Source organism: Gallus gallus, chromosome 1 (assembly GCF_016699485.2).
Source record: "Gallus gallus isolate bGalGal1 chromosome 1, bGalGal1.mat.broiler.GRCg7b, whole genome shotgun sequence".
NCBI classification, from domain to species: Eukaryota; Metazoa; Chordata; class Aves; order Galliformes; family Phasianidae; genus Gallus; species Gallus gallus.
Window position 1 is genome coordinate 41,136,685 of NC_052532.1, and position 17,102 is coordinate 41,153,786.

At 34.7% G+C, this 17,102-nt stretch overlaps 1 protein-coding gene across 1 annotated transcript in view; it reads left to right on the plus strand.

Annotated features, from left to right (window-relative positions):
* Window positions 1-16,759, plus strand: part of TMTC2 (transmembrane and tetratricopeptide repeat containing 2) — a 241,712-nt gene extending 224,953 nt beyond the window's left edge. Inside the window, exon 12 of the mRNA XM_015283417.4 lies at window positions 13,915-16,759. Within this exon, the coding sequence (XP_015138903.1) occupies window positions 13,915-14,094 (180 nt within the window). The 3' untranslated portion in view covers window positions 14,095-16,759. The remainder of the gene's footprint in view (window positions 1-13,914) is intronic.
* The last annotated feature ends 343 nt before the right edge of the window (window positions 16,760-17,102 follow it).

A 17,102-nucleotide genomic window follows, 5' to 3' on the forward strand; every position in this document is an offset into this window, starting at 1 on the left:
TCATATAATCTGTCCTTCGTTTCAGGAAGAAATAGTCTTCAGTGCAATAGTCATATTCCTCCATATAAGGAGCTTATCTCTCTATGCCTTCTAAGCTAGAAAACTTTCTAAATCTTGTTTAGACTCGGGGCCCACATTTTTTTTCTTGTGCTGGAAGTTGTGCTTCAGGCATTCCAAGTCTTTATGCTCCACTAATTCCTGTTGGTGGCTAAGTGCAAGGCAGGTGTGTTGCCTCTGTCTAGCTATTGGGAGAAAATTGTGGTCTTTCTTATGAACTAAATAGTTCTGTCTGTATTGACAATTACATTTGCTTATTGACCTATTAAGTATTTTAAAGACACATTTAGTTTTTTCCTTGTGCACAATTTTCAGCTTCAAGACAAGCCCTGTGTATAGGTTGTTTTTCTGAATCTTAAAGTATTCCTACTTTAGCTTCCCACCTTCAAAAAGAAAAAAAAATGGCACGCATTAAAGAAAACACATTAAAGAAAATGCATTAAAGAAAACACATAGCATTTCCCATCCCTCTGATGTCTTTCAGGGGACAAAGAAAGAACACAGGCTACTGGAGTGGGGATATTTTCCTGTAATACTGGAGCGCAATATCAGGATGAGTTGTATAGTTTGAAAACCAACTTACTCATCTGTGGAAAACACTGAATTTCCTTTGGGAAATACAAAAGTGTATTTTATAGCCTTATCCCAGAACAGTCTATATGTGTTTTCTCGTGTGTGCTAGCAGCTCTGTGAAAACAAAGACTGAATGTACTTTTGGGTGATTATGGAATACTTCAGTCTTTTTCTGGATATTATGATCCATCTTATTTTAAGATACGTGGAAGGAAAGTGAAAATCGTGTTATTACAGTTGTCTTCTTCAGTTTCATGAGTATTTGATTATAGGAAGCTCTTTTGTACTCTTTTCTTATAATTATGCAAGCAGTTAAATATGCAAATATCTGAGATTAAATGGCTCATTCCATGTAATGTAAGAGACTGGGAATTAGAATGAAAATGTCTTTAAGTTGCTTCTTATTTCTTATCAAGAATAACTTGTTCTACATTTATATAATCAATACATAAGTATTTTTTCTGCATAAGTTCTAAATGACTGAAAGAAAAATGCATTTGTTTTCTCTGCTTACATTGGTGTAGCAACGTTGACTTGTTTAGAGTTACTTCTCTGTTTCTCCCATGTGAAAGGTAAATTGGGCTCTGTTGTTCCTAGTTTCTTCAAGTAAAGTTATAAACAACTATGAGTTCATCTTAATGTATAGACTTTCAGTTAGCGCACATACTCAGAAACATCCCACAAAGTAAACCAGAATCTCATTGCCATGGTAATTTGGAGTGCTTTTCTTTTCATTTTTGGCTATAAAAATGTGTACAGATTTCCCGTCAATATTAGTCCCTCTACAGTCTAATTATTATTATATTTTCTGAATAAGTTATCTTCATGAGCTGTAAAATCTATAGACATATTTTTCTTTAACAGGGTAAAGAAGCGTTAGAAATAAGCAACTATATATTGACACCTCTTTTCTAATTTCATTAACCTTTAGACCGTCATTAAATAACCAGTGAACCAATGTTCTTCTTACCAAGAACTGTTGGTTCAGTAATTCTGTGCTTAACATTTAATTTGAGAGAGAAACTGTGATTCAGATGATATCCACTTAGAATACAGGTTGTATAAAGTTTTCAGTTTGTCCAGTGGCAGACTCTTTTGCTGCTTAGAGCTGCTGGAAGTCTTTTCTATACAAAAACAATCAAAGAAACAATCAAGCAAAAAAATCACCCAGACCCAGAATATTTTGCTTTCTGCATTTCTTTTCCACTTTAGCTTCTGTTGCCTGCTGTAGTCAAAATGTGAATGTCACTAAACCTACAAAAAGTAGATGACGTTTTCACACAAAAAAAATGCAGTTTCATTATTAGTTCAGTATCATTTTCCAAATATCATCCAAATGTTAAGGTATAGGCCTTTTTTTTAGTTTCCAGGCACCTACCTAGATACTTTTGTATATATGTGACTGCCATTTTCAGTCGACATAAATACATTGCCTGCAAATTCTCAATTGAATGTATAGAGTTCTGATTAGGTATTCAACTCAAAGAAAAAATTGATCATGTGTCTAGACTTCTATAAGACCTATTCTTTGCTTCGCAGTCATGCCTTATTCATGTCATTGCTTCTGGGCAGCATGTACATTTGTGAACAACTGTTTTCTAAAAAGAAGTACAGAAAGAGTAAAATTTCATCAAAAATCTCTATGTGGCCCAGGACAATTCCTCTTCACTTAGTGCAGCCCAGGCAAGCCAAAAGGTTGGACACCTATGATATTAAAAAAAGGAATCGTACTTTGAGGTGGTGAGAGGCAGTAGTTTGTCTCTTTGCTCAAATTTTGGAAGTTGATACATTATGGACAGACCTGTACACTTCACTATGATTCACAGGCTCGTAGTAATATAGCAGGGGATACTGTGCCGCCTGCATGAATTCCTGGAGAGAGCAAGATTGGCTTTGTGGTGTAAATGTAGCCCTCAGTGTCAATCAAAAGCAAAGTACCATGAAATACAGAATTTGCAGCAGTAGATTAACATTTCAGAAATTAAACCATCTGTTTGAACTCAATTAAAAGAGAATCCAGCAAGGTTTTTCCTAATAGAGTATTCTAGCGCTGATTCTGGAAACAATTTATTATGCAATTAGAACTTACAAGGAAGTGTTTTTAATGCTCATTCAATGAACTCAGCAGTACTACTTTCTCAGTAGGATATTTTGCAAACAATAAATTCTTAATTTTCTTCCTTGTCTGTAGTTCTAATACATTTCTTACTCTAGGAGTGAGTTGTTGGAATGTTTTATTTGATGTAAGTTGTGGAGAACTCCTGTTTCTTTTTCATAAGATGGTACTGATGGAACTGTTTTTGTTCCTCCATTCCCCCTATAGCATACACAAGAGATTGTCTAGAGAAAAAAAATGCTCTACAATGCAACTGTTTTGGGTCTGAGATCTCCCTGTTTTGTGTATTTACAGACTGTCAGGAAGAAGGCAGTGGACAGGGGATGTGGGTGGCTGAAGTCATTTTCTTGTAATTTGTCTTTAGAAGTAAATTCAGTCCCAGACGGAATTTATTTCTCCCTGGGAAAGTTAGAGTCTAGAGGTCAGAAGTATGCTAATGAGAAGAAGCAGTGGGGAGAGAACGGGTAGCTTTTCATTTCCTCCAAAGAACAGCCACTTTTTTTTTTGAGACATTCTGTACCAGTGTATATTGATCAATGCTTGTTTATATGCTTCTATTCACCATAGTTACTTTTACTGGAGAGCAAATACACATTCAAGTGTATCTATCATTTTGAAATGTATCTTCCAGATAACAAACTGCTATGTTATGAAGTTGAGGCAGTCTTACTAATTCCTAAGGTGTTCCAGTAAAAATTGTCTTCCTCTAACAGTACGTAGCTTTAATCTGACATTGTGGTTTGTAACTGTGTCAGTTGTCCAAGCTGCTTTAATCTCAATGAAGAAATTACAGACTGGAAATCTTGTCCAATGTAATAACAACAGAATAAAAGAAAATACACAATAAAAACTGAAATTAAATTCCAGATGAAATTTTGCTGTCTGCTTCTTAGGTACTCTGGGGTGAATGACTGATGTATTTATGGTAGTTAATTGGTGGACAGTTTCTGTAACTCAGACGTTCTGTGCTGTATTTCTTTTCATTATGATTCCATTTACATACTTAAAATTATGAGACTTATTTTTATCATATTTGAAAGATCAGCAAATGTTTCTTCATTAATCCTGTTTGAAAACTTCTATTCTAAAGTTACATTGATTTTCTTGCTAATTAATTCACAAATTGGATGTTTTTACCATAACAGAAGAAGAAAATACTTTCTGATGTTTTTACTTCATTGTCCACTCCAGTCAGCAGAGAACTCTCTGGGGCAGGCAAGCATATAGTTCCAATGAGTAATTTTTAACACTGAATTTCAGAAACTGGAACTGAACTATGGTTTTCCTTAACATGTGCCTTAAGAAATAATCAATTAAACTTTTTTTTTTGTTTTAATTACTGTGCCCATTTGTTAAAAATACTGTTGGTACAATACAGAAACCTGATGTTCACTAAACAGCAATTATTGGCATATGCATTATTAAGTGCAGACTTCCAGAGTAGTGTATGTAGCTCTAACACTGAAAACTTGCTTTAATTGATATTAATTACTTCGAAAGCACTGTAAATGTACATGTCATTGATCAGTTGTAGTAAACAAGGTTGCTTTAGCAGTAAGTAGCTTTATTTTTTACAAATCACAATCTTGTAAAAGCCTAGCAAGTGATTAGTGTCCAGTGGCCTCACTATTAGCAATGAAAAGACTATATTTTAGGAAGTACAGCATTAAAATCTTTAAGCTGTAAGAATCCAAATTAAATCCTCGCACTTACCCTGTAAGTTAATACTTTTAATGTATACTGTAGATTTAATTGCTAAACACTATATAGGGAATACCTGCAGGTTACTGGCTGCCAAAGAGTAAGCCTTGAATTCATATGAACTGTATGGAGTACTGTAATTCAGGATTTTGAAAGAAACCAATAGCGTGTGCCTCTTTTCTCAACTGCTTTCGTGTTCCTGTGGGTAAAACTGAAGTCAAGAGAGAGGGTGGGCAAAACCTGTTTGCTCTGTGCAATAGGCATGAAAGTGATAGGAGCCAGATGAAGGACAAAGGGGAAAAAAAAATGGTTTGCAATCTTGTTCTTCATGAATAAGATTTTTTCAACCTTCGCAGTTCTGTCAACTGTGTAATGAAGACATCACTGAAGAGTTTTGTTGTTTATTTAAAAGTTATGGAGTTCATTTTCATTTGTAAAATTGCCTTGGTAACATTTCTATTTGCTGAAGTTGCATTATTTGACCAATTTGAAAATGCCTTCAGATACTGTTGATAAATAGTTGTTGTTATGGAAATTGTCTCACTTCCTTCAATCGACTTCAATTGTACGTTTCTGGTAATTAAATTACTACCAGTAGAGAAAAAATGTTTTATTCTGTTGTCTACGGAAAGTTAGTTAAAAGAAACTGTCTTTGAAGCGTTAAAATGAAGGTTTAAGTTCATCCTAAAACGTGTTGCAATGCCTAACCTATGTTGTTTTTCTGTTCCTTTTTTCCTGTTTCTGTAATGCTCTAATATCACTTTTATTTTTTTTTCCCTGTGGACTTCTTAATAGTGAGTGTGCATGATGTAAGACTTGGGTGAATCTTTGAGATTCTCATTCTTCATGCTCAGAGCAAATTTATCAAGTTGGATAATGGTTTACACAGTGTAAACTGTGAAAATCTAAATGCTTTACCTTACAACTGCAAATACCTAAATAGTTCCTTAGTGTTTAATTCACCTGACTGCACTTGTCAGCTGAAGATGCAAAGCCTTGTTTGACACTTAACATTTCCTCTGAACGCTTTGAGTCAAAATACTGGAAACCTTGTGATTTTGAGATTCCTTTAATTAGAACTAAACTAGACATTAATTAAGTTAAGGGAAATTACAGGTCTGTCAGCCTGACCTCAGTTCTAGGGAAGGTTGTGTAACAGATCATCTTGAGTGAGATCATGCAATATTTACAGGACAACTAGGGGATGAGGCCCAGACAGCATGGGTTCATGGAAGGCAGGTCCTGCTTGACCAACCTGATCTCCTTCTATGATCTAATGACCTGCTCAGTGGGTGATGGAAAGGCTGTTGATGTAGTCTACCTAGACTTCAGCAAAGCCTTTGACATCCCACAGTATTCTCCTGGAAAAGCTGGTAGCCCATGGCTTGGACAGGTAAACTCTTTGCTGGGTAAAGAACTGACTGAAGGGCTGGGCCCTGAGTGTGGTCATGAATGGAATTAAATCCAGTTGGTGTCCATTCATAAGTAGTGTTCCCCAGGGGTCAATACTGGGGACAGTCCTGTTTAATATCTTTATTGATGACCTGGATGAGAAGTTTGAGTGCACCCTCAGTAAATTTGCAGATGACAACAAGCTAGGAGGAAGTGTCACTCTACCCTGGAGGTCCTACAGAGTGATCTGGACAGGCTGGATGACTGGGCTGAGGTCTATGGGATAATGTTCAAAAAGACAAAGTGCTGGGTCCTGTACTTTAGCCACAACAACGCCAAACAATGCTACAGGCTTAGGACAGAGTGGCTGGAAGACTGTGTAGAGGAAATGGACCTGGGGGTGTTGATGCTCAACTGAACAGGAGCCAACAGTATGCCTAGGTGGCCAAGAAGGCCAATGGCATCCTGGCTTGTGTAAGAAACAGTGTAGCCAGCAGGAGCAGGGAAATGATTGTCTCCCTTTAAGGTCACACCTTGAGTACTGTATTCTGTTTTGGGCCCCTGGCCACAAGAAAGTAATCAAGGCCTGAGAGCACATTCAGAGAAGGGCAACAAAGCTGATGAGGAGTCTGGAGCACAGGTCTCATGCAGAGTGGCTAAGGAAACAGAAATTTTTCAGTCTGGAGAAGAGGAGTCTCAAGGGAGACTTTATAGCTCTCTACAATTACCTGAAAGGAGCTTGTGGTGAGTTAGGAGTTTGTCTCTTCTCTTGCATAACTAGCAATAGGACTAGAAGGAATGGACTCAAATTGCTCCAGGGGAGGTTTATGTTGGATATTAGGAAACATTTCTTCTCTAAAGGAATGCTCAGGCACTGGAACAGGCTGCCCTGGGAAGTGGTTGAGTCACCATCCTTGGAGGTGTTGAAGAAGTGTTTAGATGTTTTACTAAGGGACATGACTCAGTGGGAAATATTGGTGGTGGATGGACAGTTGGTCTGGATGATCTTGGAGGTATTTTCTAAACTTAATGATTCTGTGATTCTATGATCTGTCTCTAGGAAGGAACACAAAGCCATCTTTTTTTCTTGTTTTCAAGGCTTAGAGGGAAAGTACATGAAAACTAACATTCAATTTTATTTAAGAACACCTTTTTTGTTGTTTAAATATGATATATTTCTGTTACTGAAAGTTTTGAGCTATTTCTGTTTGTCAGTATGGTAGTACAGATGACATTTCTGTTCAGTAAGTTTCTCACTCACTGAGAATGCAGAATTTCTTATTAGCACATAGGGTACTCGTTGAATAAGGTAAGGGAGTTGTCAAATGTTTTATGCTATAATCATAGCTATGTATTAAAATGATCAAATTGCAGGGATCAGAGAGCATTTGGATTTTGATAAATAAAAATTAAGTTACAAACAAAAATTTGAAGATTTTTTTAATAAAATCCTGAATTGCTGGGAAAAATTGAGTGAGATTATCATATGCTATACTGATGAAAACTTTTGAGCTGGAAAGCTACAGAGTTTAATTAAAAACACTTTGAGGCCTGGAAAATGTTTGTTTATTTTTTTTTTTTAATACAACCATATTATTAAATGCTTATCACATATGTTCCTATTTAGCTTTTATTATGGTAAAATAAGTATGTTATCTAAAAATTTCCATCAAGATTTCTATATAAACCAAGAGTGATTACCATGAGTTTTTTAAAAATCAAATAAATCAAAACAACTGATGCATGGCCATTGATGCAAAAATCTGGATATACAGAAATTACAAATGTAAGTACATTTTTGTAGGACTTTTAAAGCTGCTGTGATTATCTGCAGCCTTTACCATCTGTAACATAAGCTTTTGTACCAGTACGTAAAGAAGTATCCTCTGAATTCACATAAAGGACAGTAGTAGGTAGCTTTTCAGCAGCAAGGTACAACATATCAATATATGGTTGTTTGGTTTTGGATAACTATGTCTTAAAAACTCTGATTACTCTCTGAATGTTAACATGAAAAAAAACAAAAACCATAGAACAAAAAATCCCCATTTGCAGGACAATGCTGATTCTAAAACACTCCATATTGATGTGATAATTTGAGAAACAGAATAGACTGCTTTTCATGACAAGTCCAGTGCTCAACCCTTAATGATACTTATCCTGGGTTAGGGTGTGGGGGGAAAGCATCCCTTCCTTCATTTTTGCAGTTTCTGGTTTTAGGTGTAAATATCTTGTAGCTTTTGATTTTAGACAGGAAAGTTTCCAGTGTTCAAAAGCGCACAAGATTAGATCCATAGAAACATTTTCACCTATATTCTCTTTGCTCAAGGCAGGTGAAAGTGCCATCTGCTTTGAATGTCACAATAAAAATGTCTAAATGTAAAAGTAAGTAAATAAATAAATACACAACAAACCAACCAAAACAACAACCAGCCAACAAACAAACAACAACAACAACAACAAAAACAACCAAGAAGCAAAGTCACATGAGCTAACATTTATGTAGTACCATCAGTTGGTAAGGTGACCAGATGTTGGTCTTTACTTCTGCCTTTATCCTAACTTGAGACCAGTACATAAAAAACATTCCACAGAAATGGTATTTTTCCTACCTACTTTCCTACTTTTGTTTTTTGTCTGTTTTAATTTGAGAGAGAGAGAGAGAGAGAGAGAGAAATTTATATATTATTTTATTTATATACATATATATTTCTGGAAGATGTTCATCTTTTGCTCTGCAAATTAATAGTTTGTAAGGCTGGTGATTTAAATATGACTAGAACACTAAATAAAGACTATTTGTTTAATGGAATATAATTAAGTAACTGAGACTATTCTCTATCGGAGTTAACACTAGTACTCTCAAATGTTCTAACTAAATCCAAGGATCCACTCTCCTCTAGAGCTCAGGTTTGTGTTGCTTAGATTTATATAGCAATGTAGGTTAGTCAGCCTCACATAATTAGATTGGGACGGAGGTTCCCTTTACAGCAGAGATGTTTAGGTACTTATCTGACTAATGCAGCCGTGGAAACTGTGCTCTTCAGAACATTTGCTCAAAATGGTAGTTGCAAAGAGAATGTTTTTCTCTCCATTTCCTATATTCACTATTTCAGCTGAAGGCAGTTGTCAACACAAAAACATATTTGAAGAAATCATTCATGGGCGGACTTGCAATTAAATATGTACTTAACTACCATAAAGGAGTTGCAAAGCATTCTTCCATTTTAAGGAGTTTGCAAAGATGCTGATGTTTTTATTTTACAGCAGAACTGAATGCTTTGCAGTCTGGGCTGATGACACAGGAAATCCCTCTCAGCTGTGAATTTTATGCTTTTTTATTCTCTCTGATCCATAATGTTTTGCCATACATCCTGTCATCTTTTTTTCCAGAATGCCTTTTCCACTAAGTTATCAGATCCTAGACAATTTACTGTTGCCATCTTGAGCAATTTTCTGGAGATAGTTGCTTTAGTGAGGATTCATGTGCTGTTTGGAACAAAATACCAGATGCAGCATTTGCAAACTCCACTTCTTAAGAGATTCAGCAGCGCTACAGCACAGAGAACCAGGTAAAAAACATGAGTATCTGGAAGCAGTAACTGTCACTTGGCTTATCTGGCAACACTTGATTACCTCTATGAAATGATCTGCTTTACCATGTATCAGTGTCTGCTGAATTTATAGTAATATTAGTGGAACAACACTGGAGAGTAAGATCCATTCAGCTACCACCATCTCTGTGGATCTCTCTTCCTCGTCCTTCTTTTCCTCACACACTTTAAGGTTGTATGCTTACATTGTGGACAACCCCTAAGTCATGGTTTCACTCAGATGTTTTGAGGTCTGTCAAAAGTAAGTGCTGCACTCTGAAATTATTCTATAGTTCACAGTTATTTTTAGCAATAAAAAAGGAGCTGTTGACATTTTGATTACATTCAGATTTGTTTCAGAAAATACTATACTGTGCTACAACATTAACAATAATAATAAAAATTCAGGTAAAAATTCTTGCTATCACAGTAGGAAAATAAATAAGGCATTACAGCACATTGTGCCATGGTCATTGATAAAATGAGGCAGTCCACCATGCTTTGCTTTCATCCTTTATGAAGCATACTACTTCATTACTTTTTGTATCACCCATGTATCTTCAATTATTAAAGAGAAATATTTTTATTTCTTCATTTTTACACAAAAGCGCTGTGATGAAATACTCAGGTATGACATTTGCTGTCTTTCTCTAAGTACTTCAAAGAACAAGGCTCCTTAATTGCACTGTTAAAAGAAAACAGTTAACCTTTGTGTTTTTGATAAGTTTGCCATGCTGATTACAGAATTCATTAAACAGTCCTGGGTTTGTTTTGAAACATCTACATGATTATGCACTGCAGTAATTCATTAAGAGCAAGAGAAGTGTTGGCAACATCTTTTCACTGACCTTTGAAAATTACTAAGTGAGAACTAGCTTGCAGTTGCAATTCTAGTGGAGTATAAACTGGCATGACTTTTGTTAGAAGTACTCCAGCAGCAACAAAATGCATTTCCATCTCAGAGTCTGTCACTCTGACCTCATAGTGTCAAGCAATGAATATCATCTGTGAGATCAACTTTGGGAAAAAAAATCCTGATTTCTTTGGTTGCTTTTGGGCTGTTCTTGGATATAGCCATTTGCCATTCAAAAGCTCTTTTTAAATAGGATGTATGTATTTCTTTGTTTCTCTCTATATAACTTCTTAGGCTTATATAGAAATAAAATTTTCTTCTAATATGGCATTTGTTATACATGGAGACTGAGGTGAACGAGATATCAGAATACCTACTGTGTTGCTAAGATTCATTATGTTGATGGTTTCAGTACTGTACTTGGTTACATTAGGATAATCCTGAAGTACTACATAGAATTATTTTGATTTATTTAGGGATTCCACAGTGCATTTTATGGAACAGTTTAATTCATGTTAAAAAATTTTCATGCCCCTAGGCTCTCCTTTTATTTTGGTGGCATGGAGAAAATCTGAAAGAGTTGTCATCAGTGTGAACCAAAACCACCTCAAGGCAACTAAGTGCATGCCTTTTGTTGTTTTGTTATTCATTAATTACTCCATTATTTCTTTCCTCTCAGCCCCCAACTCTACCCCCCAAAAACCCACTAAGGAAACCAGCATACCACAATAAAAATGCTAATAAAGGAAATCATTCCCAATAGAACATAAAAGACGGCATTTATAACCCTGATAGAAATGCCAGTCAGCTTTTTTGATGTAAAGCATCTGTCTCCAAAAGGAAATGAAGGAAGGACTGTTTCTCCTTTCAAGTCTCTGAAGTAGTAGGTGGTGTCATTTGCTATACAGAGCTACAAGTCTCTTGTTATTGCACTGGTAGCTGCCGACTGCCTTTGTTAACATACTGAAAAGTTTTATCAGCTGTATTTAATAAAAGAAAATATATGTGCAGAAAAACTATAGCAAATGTCTCTTTCTCTCTTTCCTCAGACTGTCATATATAGCTGTCAGGGAGTGATGACAATGATGTGTAATCTTTCACATTCTTGTGAAAAGGATGTGATTCTTGTGACTCTGACAATAAACTGTAGATATCAGGGTGATAGATGGTCTAAAAGGTCAGAGAGCAGTCTTTCAGCTATCCTATGCACATCCTCACCTGAAGCATGAAGGAGATTATGTGAGCCTTTTTCATTATCTACTTGCGTGCATACATTTTCATAGAACATTAACGGCCTAAAATTTCCTGGGCCTCTGAGAATTCAGAAGCTGAAAAATTTCATATTCAGTTAAAAGACATGCAGTTCATTCTTCTTCTAGATATTTTTGTTGCTTGCCCTAGTAAGATGATAAATACATGGCAAGAGAGCTTTCTTAGGTAGGTGTACAGTCATATATATGACTTTATTTAGAGTACTTGATTAGTACCATACACATACCATGTCTTCAGCGTTGTGTGAAGGAAATTGAGACAAATTCTGGAAACCATATGAGAAAACTGTCTTCTCAGAAAGTTTGTGAATGTTACAGAATTAGAAATGGACACTTTAAAATTGTGTCTTATTTAATTTGGGTTTTTCTAGGTATATGTTGTTAATTCTTATCTATTGTTATCTTTGTCTACAATCTACATCTGCACAAAGTTATACTTTGAGAAAAAAGACAGTTCTATGTCAGTAATTGAGGTCTTGAAAGAAACTGTTTGATTCACAAGCTCTAACTAGACAAAGAAGTAGCACAGTTAGAGAGTATGGACCATCCTACTTACGATAAATATAGAAAATTATCTCAAACAATCTCCAGTCTAAAATTAAATGAATAAATAAAATATATGGATAATTAGCCATCCATTTGCAGTGAAGCTATTTGCCTATGATTCTTCATTTGTATCACTTCAGTTAGCAGTTAGAACTTCTATAATTAAGGAGAATGCTACTTCTTTATAAAATAGTATATACTGCTGACACTGAGAAGGGGAAACTGTGATAATGTGGCTCCTAATATATGTTGTCTCTAGCAAAGGCTAACATTTCAAGGGCTTAGTTTTCCTTCTCCATATGGCATGTGACCAAAGAAAAAGATTAGGAGACTAATAAGCAAAAAGAAATACTTCGTAAAATCCAGCTGGGGATTTGGGGGAGTTGTTTTGGTTTCTATTGTTGTTGTTGGCTTTTTTTTGTGCAATGTGTGTGTATGTGTGGGTTTTTTTACTTTTATTTTTTAAGTAAAAACAAACATCTGAGTTGGGGTGAGGGAAATTAATCTATCAGAGTTAACTAAGAGAAATTAAATCTAAAAATAATATCTTCAGGTGTTTACATAGGGAAAGTTAAACTCATTTTGTTTTGCTCAGTTTTGAAACTCTGGAAGCCAGTTGTTCTGAAAACTTGGTGCACTGTTGTCCTTGTCAGTTTTTATGATGTGTATCTTAATAGGATAAAAGAAGCAGGAGGAAAGGTGAGAAAATATAACATATTTGTAGGTTACAGAAGTCAAGTATTTTCTGAGCAGGATTTCCACTGCAAAATTTAGGTTTTGGACATAGGATTTATTTATTTATTTATTTATGAAGCTGGAATCAGAAGGATAAGAGTAATGAGTTTAATTTGCTAGTGAATAGGTTTGGAACACAGGTAAGTCTTCTTCATCCAATTGACTTCCTCGTACATTAGTCTGGGAGACCATCCCTAGTGCATATTTTATTGACCTTCTACCTACCATATTTTCCTGAAGTTATTGTCACTGGAGGACTTTTAGAGCATTTTGCATCCCCACCCATAATACTTTCTAGCTGAGTTTCCATGTGGCATCAAATCTTGAGTCCTGATGAGTGACATCTAAATGTATTTAATAATCATGAAGAGGCTTTTATTTCCTAGTGGAGTAATCTTGGGATTAAAAAACGAAAACAAGAAATATTTTCTTTTAGCTGAAGAGGGGATATGTGTTAGTGTAGGTTCATAGATTTGTTATAAATTTTTCACATTTGTTATTAAAATAATATTTCCACCTCTGTAAATTTTATTCAGTCATTCATTAAGAAATAAATGCCACAGCCTTAATCTAAATGGGTATCTCAGAACTCCTGAACATCCTTATAATCTGAGAACAGATTGTATTTTATACAAGTTATAATTAAGACAGAGAAAAAAGGGATGAGTTCCAATGTGTTAACTATTTCCACTAATTATAAATTCTTTACTGGTAATGGATTGAATCAAAATTGAATTCCTGTCTTTAATCCATTCCTGGACTACTTTAATTTTCTCTTGGAAACCGTGCTATGCCAACATTACCACATGTAAAGCTTGATGAGGTCTGTGTTTTCTCATTAAAGGAAGAAGTCTATGTCTGTAGACACCAGAACTTGCCCTGTTTTAAGCACAAAGTACACAACAGCTGTTCAGAAACCTTTTCTTGTTATCTCTATTTGCTTAAATTGCTAAACTGTTTCCATGAAAAGTCTGCAAACATAAGGTAATAGTTTGTTTAAGTGGAAGAAGATTGTCTGAAAAGAAAAACTGAAAATATTCTTAATATTTCTCCTTCCCATTTTATTTTTTGTACCAGTATCCAGCTGCCTTAATGAATCTTGGAGCCATTCTCCATCTGAATGGTAAACTGAAAGAGGCTGAAGAAAACTACCTCCTTGCTCTTCAACTTAAACCTGATGATGTCATCACTCAGTCCAATCTTCGCAAATTGTGGAACATCATGGAGAAACAAGGTTTAAAGACATCCAAGACATGATGCGGAAAACTCTAAGCTTTTTTTCTTAAATTGGTTCATAACTAGAATTTCCATATGGTTGTCTGAACAGAGAACTCATTAGACTTGACTGCAAGGATCAAAAGTCTTGATTGCTGCTAGGAGAAGCTATTCTGCTTTTTGCCTTTTTTGTTGATATTGTTAGATTAAAAAAAAAAAAAAAAAAAGAAGGGAGATGAAGATATTCATGAAGGACTTCGATGTTAGCCTACAAAAAGATTTAGAACCACAGAACTTGAAAGAGGGTGTCCTGGCATATTTGAAAAATCATTGCATATTCCATATTGCTCACTTCTGTGTGGGTAGTTGAAACGTATACTGTCATAGAAACACTAATGGAAATTTGTACAGTATACACTAAATCATATGGGAGTAAAAGTGAGTAATAGTAACTCATTAAAATACTGTAATTCATTAAAATGTATGCTAAATCTGGTGTGTTTGCAGTTTGTCTTAATGCTGCTGTATCTCACTTTAAGACCACTTGTTTACCAATTCACAGCTTATAAGGCCAATTTTTATTTTTCTAAAACCTGTTGTTTGTGTTTAGATGGTGACATTCAAATTTTTTTTACTGCAAATATGCACATTATGTCAACTTATTTTGAGTTTTGTTGCAATTCTCTTGAAATATATGGTGAAAAGGCTGTGGGCTTGACAGAATGAGCAAGCAATTGCCTAAATGCTACATCACACATGTATGCAGAATCTAAAAAAAAGAAAAAGACATGATGTAACAGTACAAGTGAGACTGGTGTTTGCCCTGGTATCAAGTGAATGTGGTCAGAATGTCATCTTAAGAAAAAAAAGGCTGACTGGATTCTACATCCAGTATTTTTGCAATAACTCGTCCAAGTGAGATTTGAAAATATTAGTTTGTGCATATTCTATACAGACTTCATGAGCAACTCGGTGAGAAGGGAATGTTACACATTGGTGAGGCTAGAAAATAGCTCGAGAGAATGGATTAGATTACAATCAAAACATCATAGATAAAGATAAATGTCTAACTGGTTGCCAGTTACTTTTCATAGTGGTGATGTTTTAAAAACATGTTACCTATTCAGATTCTAACCAAATATTAGAATTCTGTTTGTATTCTGATGTGTACTAGCAGCAGAGCTGTCAGATATCTAAATATGCTTCTGGTGAGGTTCTGTTTATTTCTGCTTCAGAACGATTTGGCCTAGTTATGGTTTTATTCTTCAGTTTATAAATGTCCGAATAATTTATTTTAAATTGCAGTGTATTGAAGATTCAGTCCTTTTTTTCCAGGCCATTTGTTAACTGCTCTCTTTCTTTGGAATAAGTATTATTGCTTTTGTAAAAATGTACTATTTCATTTAATGACCTGTTGATATCTGCTTCAATGTTCACTTCATAATGGTAGACATAATGTTAAAGTGGTAGAGCACCTTGAACTGAAGCTTTTTCAGGATCTTCTGCTAAAACCTCATTATTACTGAGGAAATTTTGTTATTTTGTTGTTGTTTTTTTTTCTTCCTAACTATTAAGCACCATTCCAACAAAACAATAGAGAAGAATTGCTGTATTTATTTATTTATTACTTGACTACAGCAATGTTACCTGCTATTAACACAATAGTCTTTTTTTTTTTTTTTTTTTTTTTTTTTTTTTTTTTTTTTTTTAATTTGGCTTTCCTGGTGCTTTTTGTGTGGTTAGTGTGTTTACCTTATTGGGAAAGGGGACAGCTTTCTCTACCATCTCAATCATTCTCCCACTATATTTGGATTTTAAATCTGTACTGAAACAGATCGAGGAATAGCTGTTTCAGTCGCTGTAGTAAAAATGCAGTAGTGTGTGTTTCCTTTTCTTTTCTGTTGCTCACTAAAATATCATATTGCTGTGTTCACAAGTGGCCTACCATAAGGGCTGGAGGGGCAAGGTTGTTTAGTTTCATCGAATATATCTAGTTTTTCTCAAATAATGTTATGGCTGGAAAAGCAAAATGGAAGGGTCAAAAGTTGAATCTGTACTTTATCATTGAAACCAGTGGTAGAACACAATAGTAGCTTGAACTTATTTTCCTGCTTTACTGACTTTCTGGAAAATGTATAGAACTCAGTATAAAACTGTGTACTCAACATCCATCAAACTCTGATGGCTTCTTGGTCTTAACCATTCACTATGTTATATGTTTCCTTCAACTTGTACTCATTCTTGTTTATTAACTTTTATTCATTGCACAAAATAGGGAAAGGGGGAGCACTCATATGATGCAGTGTCATGCTTGCATTGATAACACTTTTTATTTGTTTCCTTAATAAAAAAAAGGAAAAAGAAAAAAAGAGAGAAAAAAGGACTAGCGTAAATTTAACAAGAATGTCCCTGAATATGTTTTTTTAATATAGGTCTGGGCTTGATAACTTTCTTCTTTTGGGATGAATTTAAAACATGTTTAAAATATGTCTCTCTGCTCAGGGATTTATGGTGGATTATTGCAGACAGTGCTAAAAAATAAAAGAGCACAAAACAAGTTTACTAAATTAAAATTTTATTTTTTGAAAAACTGTTATTTGTATAAATTATCAGATTTGTAGGCTTTCCTTTTTTGTAGAAATAATTGTTTATGTGCCAGATAAGAGAATTTCAATTTTGTTTTCAATAATAAAGCATTGATAACTAACACGGTGTGCATTCCTTTATCTGTTACTGTAACAACTCTATTTTTTTTAATTATTATTATTATTTAGTGAGTTACATTGGCTGTTCTAAGTATGAGAGAACTATATAGCTTAAGTACAAATGTCTTGTAGCTGGCTTTTCCTATCCTCTTTTACCTTTATTATTTATTTGATATTTTCAGAAAGGTTCTGTGGAAACGTTTTGATATCTCTAATCACTAATTATCACCAAAAGTGTTATGGTAGCTATTAATTTAAATTCTTTTTCTAAACTGCATGGGAATAAGAGCTTATGAATGAGTTATGCTTATAATTTATTTTTATATTGATAAACAAGTATGACCT